The following is a 26,144-nucleotide window of genomic DNA, read 5'->3' as shown; positions in this document are numbered from 1 at the left end:
GGGGACAGTTGATGAATACAGAACAACAGAGCAGCCCAAAGGCAACAATGAAACAGGGAGAGCAGAGATTGAGGAGAAGCAAAAGGAGGAGGTAGGATACGAGGAAGAAGAGGAAGAAGAGGAAGAAGAGGGGGTGGAGGAAGAGAAAGAGGAGGAGAGGCAATGTGTGGGTCAGGAGAACTCAGATCATCAGTACTCCAGTGGTGACTACAGCAGGCATCAGGCAAAAGTGGAAGGAGATGAGGAAGAAGAAGGGGAAGAGAAGGAGGGAGAGGAGACTGAGAAGAAGGTAATGGAAGAGAAGGAGGACGAAGAGGAGGAGGAGGTGGTCCACGTGGAGCCTCTTGCCTCTAGTACGCTTGCTCAGGGATGTGAGGATACAGAAGTGGCACCGGAGGAGGTAAAGATTGGTACCCCGTTGACAGAAGAGGAGGAAGAGGAGGAGGAAGGAGAGGAGGAAACAGAAGCAGGGGAGGTGGAAGAAGAAGACCAAGACTCTCACAAAGCCTCACCTACCACAGTGGTCATTGAGATACGATCTGAGGAGGAGGAAGAGGAGGAGGAAGATGACTGTCTCTCACAGGGTTCAGGCGTGACAGATGACTCTGAGACCTGGGATATGACCCGGGGGAACTTAGGGCTGCTGGAGCAAGCCATCGCCCTGAAGGCCGAGCAGGTGAGAGGGCCGAACGACGACCAACAGTCTCCCGAGGACCAGCGCTACCACAGCCCCGACGACAGGGCCAGCAAACCCATGGACCCAGCCATGCGACACAGAGGACACCACAGCAAAGGTAGGACAGTTTATGGGTTATCAGGATGTCTTTTATCCCACCATAGGTTAATCTTCCAATTATTATCCTGCTCACTCAACTTCTCTCCACTTTACATCCAGACAAGAAAGAGGTGAAATGCCCCACCCCTGGGTGTGATGGGACGGGCCATGTGACTGGGCTGTACCCCCACCACCGCAGCCTCTCTGGGTGCCCTCACAAAGACAGGATCCCACCTGAGAGTGAGTACTTTTGTTTGTAGTACTAGCAGAGTAGTAATACAGTACTACCAAAGTGCTAACAGGGAAACTACTGCTTTGAACAATATGCAGATTTGTAACACATACATATATCTCTCTGCCTATGTCTCTTTGCCTCCATTTCCCTAGTCCTGGCCATGCACGAGAATGTGCTGAAGTGTCCAACTCCAGGATGCACAGGCCAAGGCCACGTCAACAGCAATCGCAACACGCACCGCAGGTATTATACTGTCCAATGATTATAACCTCACATTGACCTTTTATCCCTACACTTAAAGACTATCATTGAGTGTATGCTAAATGAGCTGTTAATGAGCTGTAGCTCTAGTCACAAAGTTAGTCAATCAAAAGTGAAACAATTGATAAATTATCACTATCTCTCTTTGTCTGTCTCAGTCTGTCCGGTTGTCCCATCGCAGCTGCAGAGAAGCTTGCCAAGGGGGGCCAAGTCACCCTCACTCACCCCCAGCCTTCAGTCAGCGATCCCCAAACTGGGAGCCCCCACTCAGACAGAGTTCTCAGGTGAGCCCTTTCTCCTCCTCCCTTTCTCCCCTTACTTAAATAGCTGTCCGTCTCTGGTGCATTTTTACTCATATTTGACCCTTTCTCTTGCACACCATGTTCTGACTCTCTCTCTCTCTCTCTCTCTCTCTCTCCAACAGACCAATGTGTTTTGTGAAGCAGCTGGAGATCCCTCAGTATGGCTACAGACCCAACATGGTGCCTGCTACACCCCGCGCCAACTTGGCCAAAGAGCTGGAGAAATACTCCAAGGTTTCCTTCGACTATGCAAGCTTCGACGTCCAGGTGTTTGGGAAGCCTATGCTGGTTCCAAAGATGCCCGCCACCAGTCAATCCTCACCCAAAGCCATCAAATGTAAGATGATCTTGGCAGAAAGAATAAAAAACTATGAGCATGATGGGAAAGCAGCTATAATCTTTATAGCACATTAATAACAATGCTGTTTATTATGGTAATTGAACGGTCATCAGATCTGATAACAGTAAGGGGCTAAAAATGTATGGATTAGAGACAAAAGTTCTCGAGTCCTCAATCTTCAACCTTGAAGGGCCTTAAGATAAGATAAGATAGTAGTTTATTCATCCCCCAGAGGAGAAATTTGATTGCACCAGCCAATACATACATTACCACTAAATATGCCATAAAAACACAACAAAAGACACACAGATATTAAAAGCAGCACATCATCAATGGATATCAATGGATATGTTCATGTTAAAAGCCTCATAGCATATGGTAAAAAGGATCCGTGGAAATGCTCTGTTTTTTTATTTTTATTTATTTTTTTACCCCTTTTTCTCCCCAATTTCGTAGTATCCAATTGTTGTAGTAGCTACTATCTTGTCTCATCGCTACAACTCCCGTACGGGCTCGGGAGAGAGAGACAAAGGTTGAAAGTCATGCGTCGTCCGATACACAACCCAACCAAGCCGCACTGCTTCTTAACACAGCGCGCATCCAACCCGGAAGCCAGCCGCACCAATGTGTCAGAGGAAGCACCTGGCAACCTTGGTTAGCACGCACGCACTGCGCCCAGCCCGCCACAGGAGTTGCTGGTGCGCGATGAGACAAGGACATCCCTACCGACCAAGCCCTCCCTAACCCGGACAACGCTAGGCTAATTGTGCGTTGCCCCACGGACCTCCCGGTCGCGGCCGGTTACGACAGAGCCTGGGCGCGAACCCAGGGACTCTGATGGCACAGCAGCGCCACCCGGGGGGCCCTGGAAATGCTCTGTTTTAGGAAAAATACATCTGTCTGCCATCGCACTGCAATGCTCCAGCCAGGTACTGTGGAGGGCGTGGCTAGTGATGGCCCCTATACTCCTGAGCTTCTTGAGGTTCCGCTTATCTAGGGTGCGATCTAGATTGTTTTCAAAAACGTCAATCACCACCCCCAGGTATTTGTACGAGACCACCCTTTCCACATTGATGACCACAGCAAACGCACTCTCCTTCCTCCTGAAGTCTATCACCAGCTTATTGGTTTTAGACCCATTCAGCCCCAGTTGGTTTCAGCTGCACCATGCCACAAATTAAGATATTTCCTCCCTGTATTGGGAATCATCATCCTTTGTAATGCAGCCTACAATGGCTGAATCGTCTGAAAATATTTGTAGGCGACAGGAGGCTTGGGCCTGCCAGCAGTCTGCTGTGTAGAGGGTGAAGAGGAATGGTTACAAAACCGTCCCTTGTGGGGCATCTGTGTTAATGAGGATGTTGTCTGAGACCGAGTGGTTCTGTAGTCTGACCCACTGCGACCTGTCAGTGAGGTAGTCCATGATCCAGGTGATGGTGGAAGGATGTAACTGCATGACCTGGAGTTGGCGGGCTAGAAGATGGGACTGGATGTTGTTGCACAGTCATTGAGCACCCGAAGTCTGAATTAGAGGTTGACCGATTATAATTTTTCAACGCCGATGCCGATTATTAGAGGACCAAAAAAGGCAGATACTGATTAATCGGACGATTTTTTAAATGTATTTGTAATAATGACAATTACAACAATACTGAATGAACACTTATTTTAAGTTAATATAATACATCAATAAAAATCAATTTAGCCTCAAATAAATAATGAAACATGTTCAATTTGGTTTAAATAATGCAAAAACAAAGCTTTGGAGAAGAAAGTAAAAGTGCATTATGTGCCATATAAAAAAGCTAACATTTATGTTCCTTGCTCAGAACATGAGAACATATGAAAGCTGGTGGTTCCTTTTAACATGAGACTTCAATATTCCAAGGTAAGAGGTTTTAGGTTGTAGTTAATATAGTATTTATAGGACTATTTCTCTCTATACCATTTGTATTTCATATACCTTTGACTATTGGATGTTCTTATAGGCACTTTAGTATAGCCAGTGTAACAGTATAGCTTCCGTCCCTCTCCTCGCCCCTACCTGGGCTCGAACCAGGAACACAACAACCACCGTCGAAGCATCGTTACCCATCGCTCCACAAAAGCAGCGGCCCTTGCAGAGCAAGGGGAACAACTACTCCCAGTCTCGAGTGACGTTTGAAACACTATTAGTGCGCACCCCTCTAACTAGTTAGCCATTTCACATCGGTTACACCTGGGCTCGAACCAGCAACACATCGACAACATTAACATTAACTGACTTGCCTAGTTACATAAAGGTGTAAAAAAAACTTTTTTTAAATTGGCCAAATCAGTGTCCAAAAATACCCATTTCCGATTGTTATGAAAACTTGAAATCGGCCCTAATTAATCGGCCATTTCGATTAATCGGTCAACCTCTAGTCTGAATTCATAGGTCCTGCCACCTTCCTGGCATTGGTCAGTTTTAACTGCTTCCTCACCAACAGTCAGAGTAATAGCAGGACTGGTCCCAGACTCCGCTGTTGTAACCTCTCCATAGACCTCTTACCAAGGACTGTGGGCTCTTGTTCTCCGTGGCCGACATGAGTAAGACATTTAAGCGTGTTAATCCTCACAAGGCTGACGGTCCTCAGAGCATGTGCAGACCAGCTGGCTGGAGTGTTTATGGAGACATTCAATCTCTCCCTATCCCAGTCTGCTGTCCCCACTTGCTTCAAGATGTCCACCATTGTTCCTGTACCCAAGAAAGCAAAGGTAGCTGAACTAAATGACTATCGCCCCATAGCACTCACTTCTGTCATCATGAAGTGCTTTGAGAGGCTAGTTAAGGATCATATCACCTCTACCTTACCGGACACCATAGACCCACTTCAATTTGCTTACTACCCCATTATATCCACAGACGATGCAATCGCCATTGCAGTGCACACTGCCCTATCCCATCTGGACAAGAGGAATACCTATGTAAGAATGCTGTTCATTGACTATATCTTAGCCTTCAACACCATAGTACCCTCCAAGTCGGAACTCCGCCCTGTGCAACTGTGTCCTGAACTTCCTGAAGGGCCGCCTCCAGGTAGTGAAGTTAGGAAACAATACCTCCACTTCACTGATCCTCAACACATGGGCCCCCAGAAGGATGCGTGCTCAGCCCCCTCCTGTACTCTCTGTTCACCCATGACTGCGTGGCCACACACTCCAACTCAATCATCAAGTTTGCAGACGACACAACCATTGTAGGCCTGATTACCAACACTGATGAGGGAGGAGGTGAGGGCCCTGGCGGAGTGGTGCCAGGAAAATAACCTCTCCCTCAACATCAACAAAACAAAGGAGCTGATTGTGGGATTCAGGAAAAAGCAGAGGGAGCACGCCCCTATCCACATTGACAGGACCGCAGTGGAGAAGGTGGAAAGCTTTAAGTTCCTCTGCATACAATACACTGACAATCTGAAATGGTCCACCCACAGAGACAGTGTGGTGAAGAAGGCGCAATAGCGCCTCTTCAACCTCAGGATGCAGAAGAAATTTGGCTTGGTCGCTAAGAACCTCACAAACTTTTACAGATGTACAATTAAGAGCATCCTGTCAGGCTGTATCACTGCCTGGTATGGCAACTGCACTGCCTGCAACCACAGGGCTCATCAGAGGGTGGTGCGGTCTGCCCAACACATCACCGGGGGCACACTGCCTGCCCTACAGGACACCTACAGCACCCGATGTCACATGAAGGCCAAAAAGATCATCAAGGACATCAACCATCCGAGCCACAACCTGTTCACCCCGCTATCATCCAGAAGGCAAGGTCAGTACAGGTGCATCAAAGCTGGGACCAAGAGAATGAAAAACAGCTTCTATATCAAGGACATTAGACTGTTAAATAGCCATCACTAGCCGGCTACCACCCAGTTACTCAACCCTGCACCTTAGAGGCTGCTGCCCTATATACATATACATGGAGTCACTGGTCACTTTAATAATATAACACTAGTCATTTTAATAAAGTTTACATACTGCTTTATTCATTTCATATGTATATTCTGTATTCTATTCTACTGTGTTTTAGTCAATGCCACTCCGACATTACTCGTCCTAATATTTATATATTTCTTAATTCCATTATTTTACTTTTAGATTTGTGTGTATTGTTGTGAATTGTTAGATATTACTGCACTGTTGGAGCTAGGTACACAAGCATTTCGCTACAGCCGCAATAACATCTGCTAAATATGTGATCATCTTTTTATTTTTTTATTTGTTGGGTCATTGTCCTGTTGAAAAGCAATTGATAGTCCCAGTAAGCGCGAACCAGATGTGATGGCGTATCGCTAAAGAATGCTGTGGTAGCCGTGCTTGTTAAGTATGCCTTGAATTCTAAATAAATCACACAGTGTCACCAGCAAAGCACCCCAACACCATCACATCTCCTCCTCCATGCTTCATGGTGGAAACTACACATGCAGAGATCATCCGTTCACCTACTCTGCCTCTCACAAAGACACAACAGTTGGAACCAAAAATCTCAAATTTGGACTCATCAGACCAAAGGACAGATTTCCACCGGTCTAATGTCAATTGCTCATGTTTCTTGGCCCAAGCAAGTCTCTTCTTCTTATTGGTGTCCTTTAGTAGTGGTTTCTTTGCAGAAATTCGATCATGAAGGCCTGTTTCACGTAGTCTCCTTTGAACAGTTGATGTTGAGAAGTGTCTGTTTCTTGACCTCTGTGAAGCATTTATTTGGGCTGCAATTTCTGAGACTGGTAACTCTAATGAACTTATCCTCTCCAGCAGAGGTAACTCTGGGTCTCCTTTCCTGTGGCGGTCCTCATGAGAGCCATTTTCATCATAGCACTTGATGGTTTTTGTGACTGCACTTGAAGAAACGTTCAAAGTTCTTGACATTTTCACGATTGACTGACCTTCATGTCTCACCTTCTTGCCACAAATGAACTTTTAATGAGGCAGACTTGTTAATTGAAATAAATTCCAGGTGACTACCTCATGAATCTTGTTGAGAGAATGCCAAGAGTCTGCAAATCTGTCATCGAGGCAAAGGGTGGCTACTTTGAAGAATCTCAAACATAAAATATATTTAGATTTGTTTAACACTTTTTTGGTTAACTTTTTTGGTTACATATGATTCCATATGTGTTATTTCATAGTTGAGATGTCTTCACTATTATTCTACGATGTAGAAAATAGTCAAATAAAGAAAAACCCTAGAATGAGTAGGTGTGTCCAAACATTTGACTGGTACTGTATGTACATTTACAAAAATGTCTATATACAGGTTTTCACTTTGTCATTATGAGGTATTGTGTGTAGATGGGTGACAAAAAAAAAACAATCTAATCCATTTTGAATTCAGGCTGTAAAGCAAGGTGTATGAATACTTTCGGAAAGTATTCAGACCCCTTGACTTTTTCCACATTTTGTTACGTTACAGCCTTATTCTAAAATGTATTACATTGTTTCCCCCCCCCCTCCCCTCATCAATCTATACACAATACCCCATACCGACAAAGCAAAAACAGATTTTTAGAAATGTTTATTTTTATAGAAAATTAAAACCGGGAAAATATTACGTTTACATAATCATTCAGACTCTTTACTCAGTACTTTGTTGAAGCACCTATGGCAGTGATTACAGCCTAAATTCTGCTTGAGTATGACGCTACAAGCTTTGCACACCCGTATTTGGGGAGTTTCTCCCATTCTCTGCAGATCCTCTCATGCTCTGTCAGGGTAGATGGGAAGTGATGCTGCACAGCTATTTTCAGGTCTCTCCAGAGATGTTCATTCGGGTTCAAATCCGGGCTCTGGCTGGGCCACTCAAGGACATTCAGAGACTTGTCCTGAAGCCACTCCTGCGTTGTCTTAGCTGTGTGCTTAGGGGTTGTTGTCCTGTTGGAAGGGGAACCTTCGCCCCAGTCGGGGGTCCTGAGTGCTCTGGAGCAGGTTTTCATCAAGGATATCTCTGTACTTTGCTCCATTCATCTTTGCCTCGATCCTGACTAGTCTCCCAGTCCCTGCCGCTGTAAACATCCCCACAGTATGATGCTGCCACCACCATGCTTCACTGTAGAGATGTTGCCAGGTTTCCTCCAGACGTGACGCTTGGCATTCAGGCCAAAGAGTTCAATCTTGGTTTCATCAGACCAGAGAATTTTGTTTCTCATGGTCTGAGAGTCTTTAGGTGCCTTTTGGCAAAGGCAGTGGCTTCCGTCTGGCCATACTACCATAAAGGCCTGATTGGTGGAGTGCTGCAGAGATAGTTATCCTACTGGAAGGTTCTCCCATCTCCACGAGGAACTCTAGAGCTCTGTCAGAGTGACCATTGGTTTCTTGGTCACCTCCCTGACCAAGGCCCTTCTCCCCTGATTGCTCAGCTCTAGGAAGAGTCTTGGTGGTTCCAAACTTCTTCCATTTAAGAATGATGGAGGCCACTGTGTTCTTGGGGACCTTCAATGCTGCAGACATTTTTTGGTACCCTTCCGCAGATCTGTGCCTCGACACAATCCTGTCACGGAGCTCTACAGACAATTCCTTCCACCCCATGGCTTGGTTTTTGCTCTGACATGCACTGTCAACTGTGGGCCCTTATATAGACATGTATATGCCTTTCCAAATCATGGCCAATCAATTTAATTTACCACAGGTGGACTCCAATCAAGTTGTAGAAACATCTCAAGGATGATCAATGGAAACCAATGGAAACAGGATGCACCTGAGCTCAATTTCGAGTCTCATAGCAAAGGGTCTCAATACTTATGTAAATAAGGTATTTCTGTTCTTTTTTTAAAATAAATTAGCAAAAAAAAATTAAAACCTGTTTTTTTTTCTTTGTAATGGGGTATTGTGTGTAGATTGCTGAGGGAAAAAAAATTCTAATCAATTTTAGAATAAGGCTGTAATTGAACAAAATGTGGAATAAGTCCGAAGGCACTGTATATACAGAATTGTTTTGTTTTCCACCAAGTCCAACAACCAGGGGATTCGATATTATGCAAGTAATGTTATTTGATAGAGACTCCAATTATATCTGCTAATTTCATAGGTGATCTATCCCCTATATAAAAAAAAAGATGATCTTGGCATTTGTTGAATTTCTGTTGGAAACCATTTCTTAACTACCAAAACATAACTTTCATTTGTTATGTCAGTGCTCATGAGAGAAATTGGTTGGTTATAGGGAGAACTGTAATGGTGGCTTGGTGCATGTTCAACTGGGAGGATGAATTCTCATTTGGACTCCCACCCTCTCTCTCCTCCACAGCTAAACCATTCCCTAAGGCCTCGTCCCCGAGCCATAGCTTGTCAGGAGGATATGCAAAGAGCAGCTCCTCCTCGTCCTCCAGCGGCTACGATTACTCCCATGATGCTGAGGCTGCTCACATGGCTGCCACTGCCATCTTGAACCTGTCCACGCGCTGCTGGGAAAGGCCCGAGAACCTTAGCACCAAACAGCAGGACACAGCTGGCAAGGTAGGCCTCTTTCCTACCCAGCCCATCCTATCCTATTGGTGTTGGTAGTTGACTTTACAAAGTCTTTCCCTCTTGAAAATATTTATTGGACACACTGCATTACCTGACCATGCACTTTCTGGCGAATCAACCTGATCTTATGCTCTTCTAACTTTTGTCATCAATGTACATAAATATACAGGTGTAGGATCTAAATTTGACCTATATTGTCACAGCAAAATTATCCTGCAGCAACAAGATTTGAACATTTAGTCCATAATGTTGCTTGATCTGTGGTTATGCTATTAGCTGGCCAAAAGTAGGGTACATGAAAAGTTCAATACTGTTAATATAACCATGTATTAGTGTTTCTTTTGTGTGAATTTATGTAAATCAGAAGCTCATCTGCAGGAATTTTCCTGAGCTTCTGCGAGAAGCCCAGAAAAAGTCTCATTAACAAAATAGTGATCAAATTAGGATCCTACATCTATACACACTAGAGGAGGTTGGTGGCACCTTAATTGGGGAGGATGGGCTCATGGTAATGGCTGGGGTGGAATCAGTGGAATGGTATGAAATGCATCAAACAAATGGATAACATGTGTTTGATGCCATTACATTTACTCCAGTCCAGACATTATTAGGAGCCGTCCTCCCCTCAACAGTCTCCACTGGTACACACACACACACACACACACACACACACACACACACACACACACACACACACACACACACACACACACTAACATAGTCCTTGTACCTTCAGGAAATTGATATTGAAGTGGATGAGAATGGTACACTGGACCTGAGCATGAAGAAGCCCATCAAGAGGGAAGGGATGCAATCACCAGACCCATCTTTATCCTCCTCCTCTTCCTCGCAGCACCTGGGAGGTGTTCCCTTGTCCCAGGCCCACCTGCAAGAGGAGTGGGAAGGGCCTCTGGACTTTACCAAGCCAAACTGTCCCAAAGAGGAGGAGGAGCAAGATGAGGTAACCACATAACGCCAAGTCTGCAAATAACACCAAACCATTGAAATTCTTTTTAAAATGTATTTTATTTTATTTCACCTTTATTTAACCAGGTAGGCTAGTTGAGAACAAGTTCTCATTTGCAACTGCGACCTGGCCAAGATAAAGCATAGCAGTGTGAACAGACAACACAGAGTTACACATGGAGTAAACAATTAACAAGTCAATAACACAGAAAAAAAGGGGGAGTCTATATACATTGTGTGCAAAAGGCATGAGGAGGTAGGCGAATAATTACAATTTTGCAGATTAATAACACTGGAGTGATAAATGATCAGATGGTCATGTACAGGTAGAGATATTGGTGTGCAAAAGAGCAGAAAAGTAAATAAATAAAAACAGTATGGGGATGAGGTAGGTAAAAATGGGTGGACTATTTACCGATAGACTATGTACAGCTGCAGTGATCGGTTAACTGCTCAGATAGCAGATGTTTGAAGTTGGTGAGGGAGATAAAAGTCTCCAACTTCAGCGATTTTTGCAATTCGTTCCAGTCACAGGCAGCAGAGAACTGGAACGAAAGGCGGCCAAATGAGGTGTTGGCTTTAGGGATGATCAGTGAGATACACCTGCTGGAGCGAGTGCTACGGATGGGTGTTGCCATCGTGACCAGTGAACTGAGATAAGGCGGAGCTTTACCTAGCATGGACTTGTAGATGACCTGGAGCCAGTGGGTCTGGCGACGAATATGTAGCGAGGGCCAGCCGACTAGAGCATACAAGAGAGAGAGAGGTTACCCGCTGGGCACAAACTGGTTAAATCAACGTTGTTTCAACGTAATCTGTCTACGTATTGTGATGTGGAAAATACATATTGGATATTACATATTTACCCTTATTTTACAAGGTAAGTTGACTGAGAAGACATTCTCATTACAGCAAAGACCTGGGGAATAGTTACAGGGGAGAGGAAGGGGGATGAATGAGTCATTTGGAAGCTGGGGATGATTAGACGGCCATGATGGTATGAGGGCCAGATTGGGAATTTAGCCAGTACACCGGGGTTAACACCCCTACTCTTACGATAAGTGCTGTGGGATCTTTAGTGAACACAGAGAAGACACCCGTTTAACTTCCCATCCAAAAGACGGCACCCTACACAGGGCAATGTCCCCAATCACTGCCCTGGGGAAAAGGGATATTTTATTTCGACCAGAAGAAAGAGTGCCTCCTACTTGCCCTCCAACAGCATCTGGTCTCCCATCAAGGGACTGACCAGGACCAACCCTGCTTAGCTTCAGAGGAAAGCCAGCATCAGGATGCAGGGTGGTATGCTGCTTTTGAGAAAAACATTTTAAACCACAGGATTATGTCATCATGGTAACCAATTTTCAACAAAGACAAACCTTGTATTAAATATGTTGAAGTTGTACCTTTGAAAGAACGTCAGATCTTCAAGGTAATATGCACAATAAGAAAAAGCTATAGGCTGGGCAGCACCTCCTACTGGAGAGTTGATCCATCTACAGCCATCCTTTCAGTCTCCCATCCAGGATTTTAACAAAGCCCAACCCTGCTTAGCTTTTGTCACCGACTAGTACCAATGTGCTATCATGAGAATAATTGTTGCTATCGTGTTGTGCTATCGTGAGAATGATTATCGAAGTCATTCCAAAGGGTAGGTTCAACTTTATCAATCATACATCATCAATGATGCTATTTAGGCCTGTATAGTATTTGGGAAGTAATCAACAGCTATTCAGCACATGATTCAAATACATATAGGCCTAGAGTTTAGTTCATTTCAAATGGAATCTACAAGTTGATAATAAATATGTTGTATTCACGTCTCCTTCTCAACCAAAAACAAAAGTTAAAGAATTTGATTGAATCAAATCAAACTGCATTTAAAGTTTGGTTTGTTTTAGTCCTATTCTTTAACTTAGATTGTTGTTTGAAATGGAGACCTGAATCCAACATGTAAATGATTAATATGTAGACAAACTGGAATTAAGCCAGACTCAGTGGCACAGATGGATTCTGAAAAAATATTCAGACCCATTGACCTTTTCCACCTTTTGTTACTTTACAACCTTATTCTAAAATGTATTAAATATTTCCCCTCATCAAGCTACACACAATACCCATAATAACAAAGCAAAAACAGGTAATAAATATATATTTGTGCAATTTAAAAAAAAATAAACCTGAAATATCACATTTACGTAACTATTCCAAATCAAAATTGTAAGATTGCCTTTTTATCTCAATGGAACATCCTGGCAATGAATCAGGGATGGATGAAATGATAAACTATCATCTCTCTCCATCCTTACCTGTGTTTGTTTGACCTTCCCCCAGGTGGACTTTGTGGCCCACTCCTACACCTCTTCTGATGCAGAGGACGATGACATCGCTCAGGAGAGCATGGAGGACAGGAAGTACCCAGGCGAGGTCACCACGTCCAGCTTCAAGGTCCAGTTCTCGCCCAAAGACTGCAAGAAAGAGGTTCTACTGTAAGTCTGCTCTAAAATAACTTCAATCCAGCATTCATAACAACATTATAAGAGAAAAAGCATCCCAATTTTAATCTTAAAATTTCTATCTATGGAGTACTCTAATCTCAAGGCTGACACATAACTATTATAAAGGACATAGTTCAAAGTAGTACTGCCATCCACCCTCACTATGTTTTCAATTAATTAATTAATTTCCAATTATCTCCAGATGTCCCACCCCAGGTTGTGATGGCAGTGGGCACATCACTGGAAACTACGCTTCACATCGGAGGTATGACACAGCCCCACTCCCCTGCATTTCAACCAATGCAGTCGGTAGCGCTGTTTCACATTTTCCGTCTTACAACTACATACAACTGCATTTATAGTGTTTTTCAGGCACTGATTCTGAATGTCAACTAATCTGCACATCTGCATTACAAATCCAGAACTTTCAATAATGACTATTCTCTATTACTCTCTTATCCTGTGCTACAATGAATCCTGTAAACAATATTCATTGTTATGATTGGGATCGAGCCCTTTCCTTTGTTCTGCCCCTTATTAAATTACTTCACAATATCCTCTCCATCGCTCTCCTTCCCTCTCTCTCTCTCTCCCCCTCCTTCTCTCTCTCTATATTTTCCATATTTTCCAGTCTGTCAGGCTGTCCTCTTGCTGATAAGTCTCTTCGGACCCTCATGGCAGCCCACTCTGCTGAACTTAAGTATGTCTGTGCTTGTATTCCCCTTTCCGTCCTTCCTTCCTTCCTTCCTTCCAACCCAGGGGTAACTCTGCTCATGGAGTGTTGCATGTGTGTGCATGTATTGGTTCCAGTTCAGCTCCAACACATCTGCAAACCTAACTGTTGTCTGACTTGAAGATCATGGTTAGTCAAGGATTTGAATTAGGTGTTAGTGCTGGGCTGAAATAAAAGTCTGCACACGCTGTGGCCCTCCTGGACCAGAGATCCCTATCCCTGTTCTAACCCTACTTTATACTGACATGACTGAACCCTACTGATCTTTGTATTGTCACCACAATGTGCAGGGATGTGTCTTCCTCTGCTGCGATCTCCTGTATCAAACAAATTGCTATCCTACAGAGAAAGAGTGTTAGCTACTTTTATGAGAAACGCTTTCGTATGTTCTTTACATTTCCTATGCTATGCTCACATGACTTGTGCTGACCTCTGTCTGGTTGACCTCAGGTGTCCGACCCCTGGATGCGATGGATCAGGTCACATCACTGGAAACTACGCCTCCCATAGAAGGTACACACAGATAGTTTATTGCTTTTGTTTCTATTTTTATTTCATCCTAGACAATCCTACTGCAAGATAGTCTAAAAAGGACTGTATTTGAATCCTTATTTTTCTCTCTATGTCTCTGTCAGTTTGTCTGGATGCCCTCGTGCAAAGAAAGGTGCTGTCAAGACAACACCCACCAAGGACGACAAGGAAGACTCTGAGCTTTTAAGGTTGGTCCACGACAAACCATTTGTTTTCTTTTCTTTACAATCCACACATTGGATTGCCCTTTATTCGGCCCTCTAGCTCTCAAACGAAATGCTGATTGCTTTCCTCTCTCTCTCTCACTCTTCTTTCTCCTCTTCTTCACTGTCGACCCTGGCTTCCCCCCCTCCATTAGTAGATGCCCGGTGCCCGGCTGTGACAGCCTGGGCCACATCAGTGGGAAGTATGCCACCCACCGCAGTGCCTATGGGTGCCCCCTGGCAGCGCGGCGTCAAAAGGAGGGGCTCCTCAACGGCTCTCCTTTCTCCTGGAAGGCCTTTAAGACTGAGGGACCCACCTGTCCCACCCCTGGGTGTGACGGATCAGGACACGCCAATGGCAGCTTCCTCACACACCGCAGGTATTACACTCAATCAAATTCAAATAAAGGTTTTTGTTTGTGTTCTTACTGTTAAGGGTTTGTACGGGAGGCGAAGTCAGCAGAGTGTAGTGAACAGGCACACTTTTTATTCCGGTCCAACGAAAGCACAAAAGTACATAAATGTGCCCAAACACGGAACAATAGACAAAAAGTATGGCGCGTAACAATACCCACATAACATAAATACAATTTCACACAAAGACATGGAGGGGAACAGAGGACGAAATACATGCAGTGTGATTAGGGAATGAAAACCAGGTGTGTATGGAACAAGACAAAACAAATGAAATATGAAAAATGGAGCGGCGATGGCTAGAAAGCCGGTGACGTCGATCGCTGAATGCCGCCCGAACAAGGAGAGGAGCCGACTTCGGCGGAAGTCGTGACAGTACCCCCGGCTCCAGCGGTGAAACTCCCGCAGCAGTTCGGGGTCCAAAACATCCGCAACCGGGACCCAGCACCTTTCCTCCGGACCGTACTACTCCCACTCCACAAGGTACTGAAGGCCCCCCGCCCGACGCCTCGAATCCAGGATGGAACGAACGGAGTACGCCGGGACCCCCTCAGAGTCCAGAGGGGGCGGAGGAACCTCTCGCACCTCAGATTCCTGGAGCGGACCAGCCACCACCGGCCTGAGGAGAGACATATGGAACGAGGGGTTAATAAGGTAATCGGAGGGAAGTTGTAACCTTTGACACACCTCGTTCACCCTCCTCAGGACTTTGAATGGCCCCACAAACCGCGGACCCAGGTTCCGGCAGGGCAGGCGGAGGGGCAGGTTTCGGGTGCGAACACCGGGGCCTCACTGCGGTGATGTTCCGCGCTAGTCATTTCACGGCTCACTGGAGGTGAACATGGGTGGCCTCTCATGTCTCCTCCGCGCGCCTGAACCAGTCGTCCACCGCAGGAGCCTCGGTCTGACCCTGATGCCACGGCGCCAGAACCGGCTGGTACCCCAATACGCACTGAAAAGGGGAGACGTTAGTGGAGGAGTGGCAAAGCGAGTTCTGTGCCATCTCGGCCCAGGGCACAAACGCCGCCCACTCCCCCGGCCGGTCCTGGCAATAGGACCGCAGAAACCTGCCGACATCCTGGTTGACTCTCTCTACCTGCTCGTTACTCTTGGGGTGAAAACCCGAGGTGAGGCTGATCGAGACCCCCAGACGTTCCATGAACGTCTTTCAGACTCTCGACGTGAACTGGGGACCCCGATCAGACACTATATCTTCAGGCACCCCGCTGTGCCGGAGGACGTGAGTAAACAGGGCTTCCGCAGTCTGTAGGGCCATAGGAAGACCGGGCAGAGGGAGGAGACGACAGGACTTAGAGAAACCATCCACAACGACCAGGATCGTAGAGGAAAAAAGAGGAAAGAGGAAGAACGGTTAGAAAATCCACCGACAGGTGTGACCAAGGTCGTTGTGGAATGGGTAAGGGATGTAGCTTACCTCTGGGCAGGTGTCTCGAATCCTTACACTGGGCGCACACCGAGCAGGAGGAAACATAAACCCTCAAGTCCTTTGCCAAGGTGGGCCACCAGTACTTCCCAGTCAGACAGCGCACCGTCCGACCGATCCCCGAATGACCAGAGGAGGGTGACGTGTGGGCCCAATAGATCAACTGGTCACGGACAGCAGACGGAACGTACACACGCCCGACGGGACACTGGAGGGGAGCGGGCTCTGTACGTAACGCCTGCTCAATGTCCGCGTCCAGCTCCCACATGACCGGCGCTACCAGGCAGGAGGCCGGGAGTAGGGGAGTGGGATCCATGGGCCGCTCCTCTGTGTCATAGAGCCGGGACAATGCATCTGCCTTCATATTCTGGGAAACTGGTCTGTAGGGTAGGGTAACACAAAACGGGTAAAGAACATGGCCCACCTTGCTCAGTCTCCTCGCTGCCCAGATGTACTCCAGGTTGCGGTGGTCAGTCCAGATGAGGAAAGGGTGATTAGCCCCCTCAAGCCAATGTCTCCACGTCTCCAACGCTTTAACCACAGCCAACAGCTCCCGGTCCCCCACATCATAGTTACTCTCAGCCGGACTGAGCCTCTTCGAGAAGAAAGCACAGGGGCGGAGTTTCGGTGGCGTACCCGAGCGCTGTGAGAGCACGGCTCCTATAACAGCCTCGGGCACGTCCACCTCCACTATGAATGCCAAAGAGGGATCCGGATGGGCCAGCACAGGAGCCGAGAGAAAACAGAGCTCTCAGGTGCCCAAAAGCCCTGTCCGCCTCAGCCGACCACTGCAACCGTACATGACCCCCCTTCAGCAGTGAGGTAATGGGAGCAGCCACCTGGCCAAAACCCCGGATAAATCTCCGGTAGTAATTGGCAAACCCTAAAAATCGCTGCACCTCCTTTACCGTGGTGGGAGTCGGCCAATTACACATGGCTGCAATGCGGACACTCTCCATCTCCACCCCTGATGTGCAAATGTGATACCCTAGGATGGAGATGGCCTGCTGAAAGAACAGGCATTTCTCAGCCTTGACGTACAGGTCATGCTCCAACAGTCGTCCAAGTACCCTGCGCACCAAGGGCACATGCTCGGCGCGTGTAGCGGAGTATATCAGAATGTCATCGATATACACCACTACACCCTGCCCATGCAGGTCCCTGAAAATCTTGTCTACAAAGGATTGGAAAACTGATGGAGCATTCATCAACCCGTACGGCATAACAAGGTACTCATAATGCCCTGAGGTGGTACTAAACGCTGTCTTCCACTCGTCTCCCTTCTGGATACGCACCAGGTTATACGCACTCCTGAGATCCAGTTTAGTGAAGAAGCACACCCCATGCATTGACTCAATCGCCGTGGCGATAAGAGGTAGCGGGTAACTGTACCTCACCGTAATTTGATTGAAACCTCGATAGTCAATGCACGGGCGCAGACCTCCATCCTTCTTCTTCACAAAAAAGAAACTCGAGGAGGTGGGTGAAGTGGAGGACCGAATGTACCCCTGACGCAGGAATTCAGAGACATATGTCTCCATAGCCACTTGCAACAGAGGATACACGTGACTCCTGGGAAGCGCAGCGTCTGCCAGGAGATTTATCGCACAATCCCCCCGTCGATGAGGTGGTAATTGAGTCACCTTCTTTTTACAGAAGGCGAGAGCCAAATCGGCATATTCTGGGGGGATGCGCACACTGGAGACCTGGTCTGGACTTTCCACCATGGTAGCACCAACGGAAACCCCTACACACCTCCCCGAGCACTCTCGCGACCACCCTGTGAGAGCCCTCTGTTGCCAGGAAATGGTGGGGTTATGATGAGCCAACCAGGGAAGGCCTAGTACCACGGGAAACGCAGGACAGTCAATGAGGAAGAGACTGATTTTCTCCTCGTGACCCCCCTGCATCTCCATGGCCATGGCCATGGTGGCCTCTCTGATTAACCCAGACCCTAATGGTCGACTATCCAGAGCGTGTACCGGGAAAGGTCTAACTACAGGAATAATGTGGATCCCTAAACTAAAGGCTAATGCTCTGTCGATAAAATTACCAGCTGCGCCTGAATCAACGAGCGCCTTATGCTGGGAATGCTGGGAAAACTCAGGGAAATAAACAGGTACAAACAGGTGGTCAACAGAGGACTCTGGATGAGTGTGGAGCAAACTCACCTGGGGTGACGCCAGAGTGCCCTGCCTGCTGCCTCGACTCTCAGAGGGACCGACACGGCACCGACTGCGGCCACAGATGGTGCACGTGATGGCCCCTCCTCCAGCCTTCCTACGCGCAGCCCCTCCCAACTCCATGGGCACCGGAGCAGGGGTGCTGGAAGATGGAACCGACAGAGCCCCCTCTGGACATCCCCTGGTGACCAGCAGGTTATCCAACCAAATGCACAAATCCACCAGTTGGTCAAAGGGGATGGTGGCATCCCTGCAGGCCAGCTCACGTCGGACGTCCTCGCGCAGGCTGCATCGGTAGTGGTCAATGAGGGCCTTGTCGTTCCAGCCTGCTCCGGCTGCCAAGATCCGGAATTCCAGGGTGAACTCCTGGGCACTCCTCGTCCCCTGCCTCAAATGGAAGAGCCGTTCCCCCACCGCTCTACCTTCGGGCGGATGGTCGAAGACGGCCCGGAAGTGGCGGGTGAACTCCTCGAAGTGGTCCAACGCCACGTCTCCTTCCCCGTACACGGCGTTTGACCACTCCAGAGCTCTCCCCGGGAGGCGTGAGACAAGGGCGGACACTCTCTCCCTTTCCGAGGGAGCTTGGTGAATGGTGGCCATCTAGAGGTCTAGTTGTTAAAATGGAACCCCTGACACTGTGCTGCCGTCCCATCATACTCCCTGGGAAGTGAGAGACGCATCCCACTGGGACTGGCTCCGGATGGGACGGGTAGAGGTAACCCCAGTTGTGCTGGTCGAGGCACTGGAGAGACTTCCTGTCTCTCCCAGCGGTCCATGGTCTGAACAACGCGATCCGCCATGGCACCAAGATGATGTAACATTGCAGAGTGTTCCTGGACGCGCTCCTCGACTCCTCTAACCGGGGTACCTGCTGACTGGCTGGACCATTTAAGAACTTACACATTCTTGTTCTGAAGCCATTCCAGCGTTGCTTTGGCTGTATACTTGGGGTCATTGTCCTGTTGGAATGTAAATCTTTGCCCCCAGTCGAAAATCGTTTGCACTCTGAAGCAGGTTCTCATCAAGGATTTGCCTGTATTTGGCTCCATTCATTGTTTCCTTTATCCTTACCTGTCTCCAACTCCCTGGCAATGAAAAGCATCCCCATAGTATAATGTCCACCACCAGTAGGGATGGTGTTAGACGGGTGATGAGCTGTGCCTGTTTTTTTTTTCCAGACAGTGCTTTGCATTCAGGCCAAAGAGTTCTATTACATCATCTTTATCCTTATGCTTTCAGTCTTTCACGTGTCTTTTTGCAAACTCCAGGCATGTGGTCATGAACATTTTTCTCCATTTGGCCACTTTCCCATAAAGCACAGACTGGTAAAGTGCTGTAGAGACTGTTGTCCTTCTGGCAGGTTCTCCCATCTCAGCCAAGGGACTCTGTAGTTATGTCAGAGTGGTCACTGGGTTCTTGGTCACCTCCCTGACTAAGGTCCTTCTTGCCCGGGTGCTCAGTTTGATCAGACGGACAGCTCTAGGCCGAGTTTAACATCTTGACAGGTTTTTACAGCATGGCAAAACATATTGTGTAAAGAGCACTGATAGCATATTCAAATAAAATAAACTAACTAGTAGTTAGTCATATTGGCCCTATTCTAGCAGCGCTCGCATCACTAGCCTCACTTCTCTTTTCCTCTTCTGTTGCTCCTAGTCTCTCTGGTTGTCCCAGAGCCTCTGCTAATAAGAAGAGAAGCAGGTTTCCTGGAGACGAGTACATTACAGCAAAGTTCAGGGCCAGCGATGGTAAGTCTGGACATAACTTAAAAGCTTCATCTGACAGTAAAAAAAAATATATATAAAAAAAATCAACCCATTGTCTTCAGAGGACAAATATTGCTTTTTTTAGTTACATATACATTTGATATGTTACATACTACATAAATACTTTTATATACAGCATTCACCTAACAAAGCATTTACCTGACAAATATATTTATAGAAAGATATACAGTTGAAGTCTGAAGTTTACATACACTTAGGTTGGAGTCATTAAAACTCATCTTTTAACCAATTAACAAACTATAGTTTTGGCAAGTCATTTTTCCAACAATTGTTTACAGAGATTATTTCACTTACAACTCACTGTATCACAATTCCAGGGGGTCAGAAGTTTACATACACTAAGTTGACTGTGCCTTTAAACAGCCTGGAAAATTCCAGAAAATTATGTCATGGCTTTAGAAGCTTCTGATAGGCTAATTGACATCATTTGAGTCAATTGGAGGTGTACCTGTGGATGTATTTTAAGGCCTATCTTCAAACACAGTGCCTCTTTGCTTGACATCATGGGAAAATCAAAAGAAATCAGCCAAATCTGGGTCATCCTTGGGAGCAATTTCCAAACGCCTGAAGGTACCACGTTCATCTGTACAAACAATAGTACGCAAGTATAAACACCGTGGGACCACGCAGCAGTCATACCGCTCAGGAAGGAGACGCGTTCTGTCTCCTAGAGATGAACGTACTTTGGTGCGAAAAGTGCAAATCAATCCCAGAACAACAGCAAAGGACCTTGTGAAGATGCTGGAGGAAACAGGTACAAAAGTATCTATATCCACAGTAAAACGAGTCCTATATCGACATAACCTGAAAGGCAGCTCAGCAAGGAAGAAGCCACTGCTCTTAAACCGCCATAAAAAAGCCAGACTACGGTTTGCAACTGCACACGAGGACAAAGATCGTATTTTTTGTAGAAATGTCCTCTGGTCTGATGAAACAAAAATAGAACTGTTTGGCCATAATGACCATTGTTATGTTTGGAGGAAAAAGGGGGAGGCTTGCAAGCTGAAGAACACCATGCCAACCTTGAAGCACGGGGGTGGCAGCATAATGTTGTGAAGGTGCTTTGCTGCAGGAGGGACTGGTGCACTTCACAAAATAGATGACATCATGAGGAAGGAAAATTATGTGGATATTTTGAAGCAACATCTCAAGACATCAGTCAGGAAGTTAAAGCTTGGTCGCAAATGGGTCTTCCAAATGTACAATGATCCCAAGCATACTTCCAAAGTTGTGGTAAAATGGCTTAAGGACAACAAAGTCAAGGTATTGGAGTGGTCATCACAAAGCCCTGACCTCAATCCTATTGAACATTTGTGGGAAGAACTGAAAAAGCTTGTGGGAGCAAGGAGGCCTACAAACCTGACTCAGTTACACCAGCTCTGTCAGGAGGAATGGGCCAAAATTCACCCAACTTATTGTGGGAAGCTTGTGGAAGGCTACCTGAAACGTTTGACCCAAGTTAAAAATCGTAAAGGCAATGCTACCAAATACTAATTGAGTTTATGTAAACTTCTGACCCACTAGGAATGTGATGAAAGAAATAAAAGCTGAAATAAATCATTCTCTTTACTATTATTCTGACATTTCACATTCTTAAAATAAAGTTGTGATCCTAACTGACCTAAGACAGGGAATTTTTACTCGGATTAAATGTCAGGAATTGTGAAAAACTAAGTTTAAATGTATTTGGCTACGGTGTATGTAAACTTCCGACTTCAACTGTATATCTTTGTCAGGTGAATGTTGTGTGTGTGTGTGTGTGTGTGTGTGTGTGTGTGTGTGTGTGTGTGTGTGTGTGTGTGTGTGTATATGTATGTGCGTATATATATATGTATATATGCACATACACACATATATATATATATATATATATATATATATATATATATATATATATATATATATATACACATCATATTGGACACCTGCTCATTCAGGGAAGGCAGATACAGTAGTCTAGTGGTTAGAGCGTTGGGCCAGTAACCGAAAGGATGGTGGATCGAAACACCGAGCTGACAAGGTAAAAATCTGTCGTTCTGCCTCTGAACAAGGCAGTTAACCCACTGTTCCTAGGCCATCATTGTAAATAAGAATTTGTTCTTAACTGACTTGCCTAGTTAAATAAAATAATTGTAAAAAATAAAGGGTTTTTCTTATTTTTACTATTTTATACATTGTAGAATAATAATGAAGACATCAAAACTATAAAATAACACATGGAATCACGTAGGAACCAAAAAAGTGGTAAACAAATCAAAACGTATTTTATATTTGAATTTGCCATACTTCGCTTTGATGACAGCTTTGCACACTCTTGGCATTCTCTCAACCAGCTTCATGGAGGTAGTCACCTGGAATGCATTTCAATTAACAGGTGTGCCTTGTTAAAAGTTCATTTGTGGAATTTCTTTCCTTCTTAAGCACTTACACTGCAACGGTGAAGTGTAAGTGCGTTATTGTGAAGTAGAAACGTCAAGGGAGCAACAATGGCTCAGCTGTGAAGTGATAGGCAACACAAGTTCACAGAACGGGATCGCCGAGTGCTGAAGTGCGTAAAAATCGTCTGTCCTCGGTTGCAACACTCACTAATGAGTTCCAAACTGCCTCTGCAAGCAACGTCAGTATAAAAACTGTTCGTCGGGAGCTTCATGAAATGGGTTTCCATGGCCGAGCAGCCACACACAAGAACAAAGATCACCATGCGTAATGCCAAGAGTCGGTTGGAGTGGTGTAAAGATTGCTTCCATTGGACTCTGGAGCAGTGGAAACACGTTCTCTAGAGTGATGTATCACGCTTCACCATCTGGCAGTCTGATGGACGGATCTGGGTTTGGCGGATACCAGGAGAGCGCTACCTGCCCCAATGCATAGTGCCAACTGTAAAGTTTTGTGGAGGAGGAATAGTCTGGGGCTGTTTTTCATGGTTCGGGCTAGGCCCCTTAGTTCCAGTGAAAGGAAATCTTAACGCTACAGCATACAATAACATTCAAACAATTCTGTGCTTCCCAACTTTTTGGCAACAGTTTGGGGAAGGCCCTTCCCTGTTTCAGCATGACAATGTCCCCGTGCACAAAGCAAGGTCAATTCAGAAATGTTTGTCGAGATCGGTGTGGAAGAACTTGACTGGCCTGCAGATCCTGACCTCAACTCCATCGAACACCTTTGGGATGAATTGGAACTCCGACTGCGAGCTAGTGCTCTTATGGCTGAATGGAAGCAAGTCCCCACAGCAATGTTCCAAGATCTAGTGGAAAGCCTTCCCAGAAGAGTGGAGGATGTTACAGCAGCAAAGGGGGGACCAACTCCATATTAATGCCCATGCTTTTGGAATGAGATGTTCGACGAGCAGGTGTCCACATACTTTTGGTCATGTTGTGTACATGCATACACATTTGATTTTACTCTGGTATACATTATATGTAGTGTTTTAAATAATAATAATTTCTGACAGTTTGTGCATAACGGTACAAATCCTCATTTCCATTTAAGTAACATTTCCATTGATGTCAATTGGAGACTAAGTGAAAATTCCACTTAAGTAGAAGTTAGCATTTGTCCCAACATGAAAAGTGGGTCAAGTCTTGTCCAGTAAAACTGGATGATCTTCAATTATGTTTGACTGTTGCTAGTTGTTTTATTGTTTCTAACTGATTTGCTATTAATTATTCAGTTCTGGATAATGATGAAGATATCAAGCAACTGAACAATGAGATCAGGGAACTCAGTGAGTCCAATTCAGAGATGGAGGATGACATGATGAACCTGCACACACAGGTTGGTCTGCCACTTCTTAACAATAACCACTAAATACTGTCTTGACGTTCCTAATTCAATTAGAAATAAAAACAATGATTGTATAGAGAGCTTGTGGTGGACTGATAAGCTGTTATTGACTTGTTTGTGGCTAACTGAAGAACTGTGGTTGATTGGTTTGTGGTTCTCTGCTCCAGATCTCATCCATGGAGAATAACCTGAAGAGTATGGAGGAGGAGAACAAGCAGATCGAGGAGAGAAACGATGCCCTGTACATGGAGCTGTCTGGCCTGAGCCAAGCTCTGATCCGCAGCTTGTCCAACATCCGGCTGCCACACATTGTGAGTTACACCCAGGGATGGATCACTCAGAGCATGCACACACACGCACGCACGCACACACATACACGAACACTTTCTCTTGGAGAGAAAATGTTGACATAACCTCAGTTTTACACATCTACATGCATAAAACACACATTTTCTAATTACACACACTTTATCTAACGTGTTACTTGTGTTTACTTCAGCAGGAGCCTATGTCGGAGCAGAACTTCGATACCTACGTGGACACCTTGACCCATATGTTCTCCAATAAAGATTGCTACCAAAACCCGGAAAACCGCGCTCTGTTGGAGTCCATCAACCAAGCAGTAAAAGGCATCGAAGTATAGTCTCTCAAAGGGAGATGAAGAGGCTAAATGGAATATATGAAAGAGAGGGAAAAGAGGAACGAGAGCAGGGTGACATGCTGTGTGGGTATACAAAACCCAACAACTATAAATAAATCCATTGCTTTTGGAATATACTGTAGACCTGATTTTTCTTGTATTTGTTTTGGAGAAAATGTGTCCATTTCACATTGCTCCCCCTCCCTGCTTGCATGAAGGTTATCAAGATCAATGGACACACTTGTGTATGGATGAGTACGGAAGTTTCAATTATGTCTTGAGTGTTCTTGAGTGCATTGGAGTAAAACTGTGTTGGTGTGGGTGTTTAGGAACGTTTTGAGGGGTATAATAAAAAAGCCACTTTAATGGTTCAGAACGGACTAAGAATGCAGTATACTGGCTCCAATACCCCATCATACAATATTCTCCTAAATAGTGTACATGTATTCCAACCCCATTGAGTAATGTTGATAGTATTTATGAGCGTAGATGTTGCACTTCCAGGGGATAGTTTTTAGTTTCATTACTATTGTTGTGTATGAATTTGAGTCTTAAAAATGTCTGTTTAATGTATTATTTATTCATGTTGTGTTAATTTAGCTTATTTATTCAGCATTTATTTATTGGCCTATTTATTTATTTTTACAAAACAAAATTATACTGAAGACATTTTTAAACAGCGATTGAGAGGAGTTTTCCTCTGCACTGTTGAAAAATAGAAATATTTTAAAATATCAACTATAAATTGTTTTATATATCTTATTATTTATTTGAAATACTGGGATCTTTTTTAAGTGCAAATATTTTATAACCGACAAGTTTTGATAATTTTTTAAAGATTTTTCTTTTGTTTATATTATTTATTTTATTCCATAAAGTATTTTGAGACACCTTGCAATGAACTGGGAGAAATGTGTATGTATTTAATATTTATTTGATAATGAAGAACAAAGTGAATGGAGATGTTGGTGTATATTTATTTTGTATTGTCTATGTGTTAGTGATGATGGCTGTGTATGGATTAGTCTTTGCCCATATGTTGATATTGAAATAAAGAAAACCTGTGCTAATATAACTAACCATCATGGAATATGTCACAATTAATTATGATTGTGAGTAATAATTGTAAAAGTGTATATGAATATTGTTTATGGCTACAGATATTTTGTGGAATGGTTGTGGGATACAACAATTGAAAGGATGAGGACTGAGCCAGGTATACTACGCTGAACAAAAATATAAACCCAACATGCAACAATTTCAAAGATTTTACTGAGTTCCAGTTCATATAAGGAAAAAAGTCAATTGAAATAAATCCTGTGAATGTTGTCCAACTTCCAATCAGTGTTCGAAGTTTCTGGATATTGATGGGAACTGAAACATGCAGTCGGTCCAGAGTATCCCAAACATACTCAATGGATGACATGTCTGGTGAGTATGAATGCCATTGAAGAACAGGGACATTTTCAGCTTCCAGGAATTGTGTACAGATCCTTATGACATGGGGCCGTGCATTATCATGCTGAAACATGAAGTGATGGCAGTGAACGAATGGCACTACAATGGG

The 26,144-nt window shown here is 45.1% G+C and overlaps 1 protein-coding gene across 5 annotated transcripts; it reads left to right on the top strand.

The window, feature by feature from the left end:
* Window positions 1–3: 3 nt before the first annotated feature.
* On the top strand, window positions 4–25,657 carry LOC112233061 (myelin transcription factor 1-like). 5 transcript variants are annotated; one of them, XM_042299342.1, is made up of 17 exons: window positions 4–794; window positions 896–1,015; window positions 1,163–1,253; window positions 1,430–1,555; window positions 1,696–1,910; window positions 9,175–9,383; window positions 10,132–10,356; window positions 12,696–12,850; window positions 13,062–13,124; window positions 13,491–13,559; window positions 14,043–14,105; window positions 14,228–14,311; window positions 14,482–14,706; window positions 20,024–20,115; window positions 23,825–23,928; window positions 24,105–24,248; window positions 24,440–25,657. In XM_042299342.1, exons 1-17 carry the CDS (start codon window positions 293–295, stop codon window positions 24,578–24,580), a joined length of 2,628 nt encoding a protein of 875 aa, XP_042155276.1. In that variant the 5' UTR covers window positions 4–292; the 3' UTR covers window positions 24,581–25,657. The 5 variants fall into 5 exon arrangements, with proteins under 5 accessions (XP_042155276.1, XP_042155275.1, XP_042155278.1 ...); XM_042299341.1 differs by having other exon boundaries at window positions 24,437–25,657; XM_042299344.1 differs by lacking the exon at window positions 13,062–13,124.
* The last annotated feature ends 487 nt before the right edge of the window (window positions 25,658–26,144 follow it).

This window comes from Oncorhynchus tshawytscha, linkage group LG16 (assembly GCF_018296145.1).
Source record: "Oncorhynchus tshawytscha isolate Ot180627B linkage group LG16, Otsh_v2.0, whole genome shotgun sequence".
NCBI lineage: Eukaryota > Metazoa > Chordata > Actinopteri > Salmoniformes > Salmonidae > Oncorhynchus > Oncorhynchus tshawytscha.
The sequence above is the reverse complement of the archived record's forward strand: the minus strand, read 5'-3'. Positions and strand labels throughout refer to the sequence as shown.

Bases quoted from the DNA above. Each gene is read 5' to 3' on its own strand.
- LOC112233061 (XM_042299341.1), top strand. From the start codon at position 293: ATGGAAGAGAAGGAGGACGAAGAGGAGGAGGAGGTGGTCCACGTGGAG. The intron at 795-895 runs GTAGGACAGTTT...CTTTACATCCAG, and splicing joins CAGAGGACACCACAGCAAAG to ACAAGAAAGAGGTGAAATGC. The intron at 24,249-24,436 runs GTGAGTTACACC...TGTTTACTTCAG, and splicing joins ACATCCGGCTGCCACACATT to CAGGAGCCTATGTCGGAGCA.